Consider the following 5,359-nt stretch of genomic DNA (forward strand, 5'->3'; position numbering starts at 1 on the left):
CCCTCCAGGATGCTCCTGTGGCGCTGGTGTCCACAGCCAGGGCTTGCTGGCACTGAGCAATGCTGAGCCCTCCTCGCTGGCAGGATATGGTCTGCTGACAAGCCAGTTTGATTTGGAGGGGCCATGTGAAAGCAGAAATATGGGATCCCCCACTGAGCCCCTGAGCATCCCTGTTTCTGGCTATAAACCCCCCTTCCAAGGAGGGGTCTTTAGAGAGTGGGGCTGAGATGATCCACAAGCCCTGGCCATACCCCGCCCCCTCTCTGAGAGGAATTGCTCTCACACAAATGAAATGTGTGTAATTAATGGGCAGGGGGCTGGACAGGTCCGAGATGAAAGCGTTTCCTGGACTTGTCCTTCATTTGCATGGTATCAGAAGCTGTTCAGAAGGTGTGACTTTTCCCACAGGGAGCCCTCAGCTCGGTGGCACAATAAAGCCAGGACTTCTTACCCAGAATTAATTAAAGGAGGGGGAGGGGGAAGGAGGGAGATGTTTGAAAGCTGAGTCTGATGCAATAAACAAACACCCCAGCCAGTCCTCCTTTCCAAGCTGGGCATGTCCAAGGGAGCCCAGGCAAGTGCCAACCCTGCCACAGCATTTTGCAGCCCACCCCATTTGGTGGACACCCTTCCCCGAGCAGACCTTGTGGAAAAGTCGTCATGGGTTGGCTCTGTGATGAAGACCAACAGTGTTTGTAAAGTGAGAGAGAGGATGGAAGCGGAGGCAGCATGTGCCAAAAGGGGCTTGGTAGACCAAGTCCTGGTGCAGCTCCTGCTCAGACAGCATGGACCCATTTTCTTGCCACTTTTATTCCTGCACATCTACTGTTTCTCAGCTGTAGCCACATTTAACCCGAAAACAGCTCTTCCCCCTGCCTAGTGTTGCCCTAGTATGTTCCCCCTGATTTAATTCTTACCCTGGTTTGGCTGGCTGGACCAGCTGGGTCTTATGGTCTCATTTTGCAGGGCAGATGCTCCCAAACACTGCTCAGCTCCAGCCTTGTCACTGTGTCCAGATGGCATCGCGTGGCAAAGTCCTGTGCAAGCAGACACATACACCACTGCTTGGAGCTCGGAACAGGGCAGTCACCCTTGCACCAACAACCAGGGCAGCATGGCTCCTCTGCCACCTACCTCTGGCCAGCTGCTGGCAGTGAGGGGATCACAGGGTGACACTGGGAGTGGTGGCACTAAGGATTGTGCCAATCACATCCCAATCACAAGGACTTTGCTAGCTCAGAGCAGGGGTTTCTGCCCAAAACATCCATGCCAACCGCATGAGCTGGTGGAATTGAACACTCACCTCCAAAGCTTCCCATCCCCAACACTCTCCTGGGTCCAGTCCCGGCTCAGTATCCAGCAGTCCCCAGGGCCTTTGGGTGTCTGCGATTCTCAAGCTTGGTCCACACACCCGCTGATGATGGAGGAAGAGGGAAGGTGGTTCACCCTATGTTTTTGACCAGCAGCCGGAGTTTCTGCATCCCTGAAAGACCAACAGGTACCATCAGGGACTGTCCCCATCTCTCTGCATGGGTGACAGGAGCTACCAGCTTGGAGGACCATGCAGTTGGGACCCTGCAAAGCCCAGGTGTCCAGGAAGACCGTCAGCTGCTCTGGCCATGCCAGGCACTAAACAGTATCAGTGCAGAGACAGGGTATGAGGAACCATTAATTAATTTGCTTACTCATTAACTAACTAGTAGTGGGCTCTTTAATCTTCCAAGCAAAGGCAAAACAACATTTGCTGGTGGGGAGCTGAACAAATTTAAGCAATAAACAAGGCCCCAAGTTGTAGTGCTCCTAGGCAGCACGGCCACCCAAAAGCCCTTTAATGAAAAGGGGCTAATTAACCACAGACCAGGCGAGCTGGGAAAGCAGGGGGTCCCTTCCCCGCAGCCAGGCCTGGGTGCCTTTTGCGAAGGTAGGCTGCGGCAGAGCAGATGGTAGGAGCTTGGGATGGTGTGTGGTACAGAGCTGTGCAAGGACACAGGGGTGTCCATCCCCGCCTCAGCACCCCCAGGGCCCTGGTCCAGCCCTCGGCTACACCCCGGGTTGTCAGAGATAGAGGCTGAGCGACCAGGCATTCTCTTCTTGCCATCACTGTCCCTGGGGGGCAGATGACAAGGGAGGAGATCGCTGCTGACCAGCATGAGCCAGTACCACCCCTCTGCTACCCTCACCTGGAGCAGCAACAAAGCACCAATTCACCCAGGTTCACAAAGCCATTAGGAAAAGCAATTAGACAAATTAATGAAAGAAAAGCGCCCATTAAGGACTATCAAACACCATCTCTGCCTGGGGAAAGGCCAGGAGCCATTCACTTTTAGTTTCTGTAATCTGGAAAACACAACATGTGCTTGCCCCAGCGGCTCCAGGCTTCTGCACTCCTCGGGTCCCTCCTGCCACAGCCAGGCAAACACCGTCCGAGCTGTCCTGCAGCCCAGGCATTGTCTGTGACCTCGGTGGCATAGCAGCAGTGCTCAGACGTAGAACATGGCCCAGCACTCAGTCCCTGAGTTTCCCTCCATGAAATTAATGGTACATGTTGACAGCTCAGCCCAGCCCTCTGCATCAGCCAGGGGATCCCTTGTTCTCACACCCCAGAGACAAGGGACGCCCTGAGCACTAAGCGATGTCGCAAGCACCCCATGAGGATGGCAATGCCAGCAGGGCTGGTACCAGCAATGGCAACGCTCTCTCCTTTAAAATGGAGCAGCCTTGCAAACATATTTTGAAATTTAATTCTGGCATCTTTCCATACCTGAAACCAGTCCATATCTGAATTCTCCCACCATCTCCTGTGAGAAAGGCCAAAAAAGGGAACCCAACAGCCTGTTTCGCACAGATGCTGAGCTCACCCCTACCAAAAAAGAGCACGCTGGCTTTCTCTCTTGGAAAGCTTCACCTCATGCTTAAAAATGGTGATCCAGGCCCCTTTGCACTATGTCCCTACTCAGTTTGCAACCAGCCTGTTCCCTTGGAGCAAAGAGGTGGAACCTGCCCATTAAACCTGGAATTTACTGCAAGGAAAACCATGATTTTCACAAGGACCCACTTTCACAAGGGCATCCTCTCTTTCCACATCTCCTCCCTTCGGAAGGCGCTTGTGCCAAGCGGCAGCTTCAGCCCCATCCTGGATCTTGCCATCCTCCTTTGCCCCTCTCCATGATGCCTCTCCAGCCCCAGCCCCTCCCTGGAAAGCATCAGGCTCAGTTAGACTAATACAAATTTTTAATGCACATATTAAATAAATATTTCAATAATTTCATATTCAGTTTGTACACAACCAAACCAAAACAAAAATCCTCAAGGAAACAGAAGAAACAAACAATCAAAAGATTGGATGAAAAGTCACCCCTGTTTCTGACTCCTATCCAGTGTCTTTGTTTGCCCTCCCCGTGAAGAATAATTGCTTTAACCCTTGAGAGAGTCACGGTCCCAGGGCAGCATGTGCAGAGCAGGGCTGGCTGGGGATGTTCACTCAGATTTAATGTTTCCTTCGGGTTTTTTTTTTTCCTAAATAGAAGATTTGGTTTTTTGTCAACACAAAGTTTGAAAGAAAACTTCTTTCCTAGGGGAACAAGGACAGTAGTATTCCTCATCAAAGAGCAAACCTGGAAGAGACAGTTGATGATGGAAGTGCCGACCATAAACCAAATATTATGACAAAACCAGCCGGAAATGGCTCCACAGTAATTTGTAAACTTTTTTTTTAATTTTACGGATTAAAACTTCCATCTGATAAAAAAATATAAACAGGAAAAAAATTATCAGTTTTTGGTGAGAAGTTCACATTTTCCACATAAAAAAAAACAAACAAAAAACCAGTTCCCAGCCCACTTCATGGCAGCTGTCATCCACTGCCTCACCTTAGTAGTTTAAAACAAACCAAATGCCAAAGATGCTTTCAAGGGTAAGAGGTACTAAGTCAGTTCAGGACTTTCTCTGGGGCATTCCTTACCCCTGTCTCCTCCTGAGAAAAAAGTAAGCTGGGAGTTGTGAAGCCAGAAGCGTTTTTGGAAGGACACAAGCGGCTTCTAGCAACCCCTCACTCAGCCAAAGAAGTAGATGCATCTGAGGAAGGAAAGCATCCAGCAGTCCTCCCCTCCTGGGCATCGCAGCCAGCCCTCACATATAACCCAGGCTGCAAAACGCACCCGGGAGGCCTCCAACCACCTCTGAAATAAGTGTCCTCCCCTCAATAGTTTTCCGACCTCTCCATCTTCTCGGTAAGCATTAATTCCATTTAAGTAGCACATTGGATTTCTCTTTTTTTTTTTGCTTGTTTGTTTTAAAAGGTGATTTTTTTTTCCTCTCCTTTACCCCTAGAGCTACAAGAAAAAAAAATTACAAAATAACACACAACCCCAAGCAGACTAGAACATTTCTAAGTGAAGGGCTCTTCCCCCCTCACCAGTCTTTGAACATTTCATTTTTTAAAGTTGGAGTACAAAAATAGAGCCTCTCTCTTTTTTTTTTTTTTCTTTTTTTTGTAAAAACCAAACAAACCCCCCAAAATTATTAACAACTAGAGCAGGTAATATTTTATCCTCCCCCCTCCCTCTTTTTTTTTTTTTTTTGTAAAAACCAAACAAACCCCCCAAAATTATTAACAACTAGAGCAGGTAATATTTTATCCTCCCCCCTCCCTCTTTTTTTTTTTTTGTTGTTTTGTTTAGTATCCATACGGGAAAGTCTCTACATATAGTCCACCAAGCTCAGAGGAGAGTCCTCCGGGAGAGGTGCAGGCAGAGGCAGGCACGTCAAGGGCCTGCCCTGGAGCTGGAGTTTCTAGTCCTTTTACTTCTCCGGTTGAAGGGGTAGTTGAGGAACTCAAAGCGTCTGTGAGGCTCAGTGGTCTGATGGCCCTTGGGAAGCCTCTTCATGAAATGTACCTCCCGTTGGTGCTGCCGGGTCTTGGAGCCCTTGCGTGGGCGGCCCTTGCGGGTGAAGGCCATGTACCAGCCCTCGTACTTGGCGTTCTGCAGCGCCGTGTAGTTGTTCTCCAGGACGATCTCCGTGAAGACGCAGTCCTTGCCTTTCCCGTTGCTCTGAGAAGGGAACAGAGGGGCAGACTGAAGCAACGGGCACTCTGTCAGACGCTTCTTCTCGTTACCCCAAGCTGCTCTGGCTGGGTTGACAGCGGGGTGCTTGTGGGCAGCAAAGAGATCACTTTTCCCACCTCTTTGCCTACAGGTCAGAACTGCCCCAAATCTGCTTTTCGTTAGAAACACTGGGCAGAGCAGGCCCTGTGGCACCAGCAGACCCTGCTCATTGCAGCTTGCATCCCCAGCGTGATGCCAGCACCAGGCTGCAAGCTCAAACATGGCTTGTCCCAGCCTTCACTTCCACTGCGTCC

The 5,359-nt window shown here is 50.1% G+C and overlaps 1 protein-coding gene across 1 annotated transcript in view; it reads right to left on the reverse strand.

Annotated features, from left to right (window-relative positions):
* Window positions 1-4,757: 4,757 nt before the first annotated feature.
* Window positions 4,758-5,359, reverse strand: part of FGF8 (fibroblast growth factor 8 (androgen-induced)) — a 7,715-nt gene continuing 7,113 nt past the window's right edge. Inside the window, exon 4 of the mRNA XM_010134648.1 lies at window positions 4,758-5,051. Coding sequence (XP_010132950.1) covers window positions 4,764-5,051 — 288 coding nt within the window. The 3' untranslated portion in view covers window positions 4,758-4,763. The remainder of the gene's footprint in view (window positions 5,052-5,359) is intronic.

The sequence above is a fragment of the Buceros rhinoceros genome, unplaced genomic scaffold (assembly GCF_000710305.1).
Source record: "Buceros rhinoceros silvestris isolate BGI_N320 unplaced genomic scaffold, ASM71030v1 scaffold17214, whole genome shotgun sequence".
Lineage (NCBI taxonomy): Eukaryota > Metazoa > Chordata > Aves > Bucerotiformes > Bucerotidae > Buceros > Buceros rhinoceros.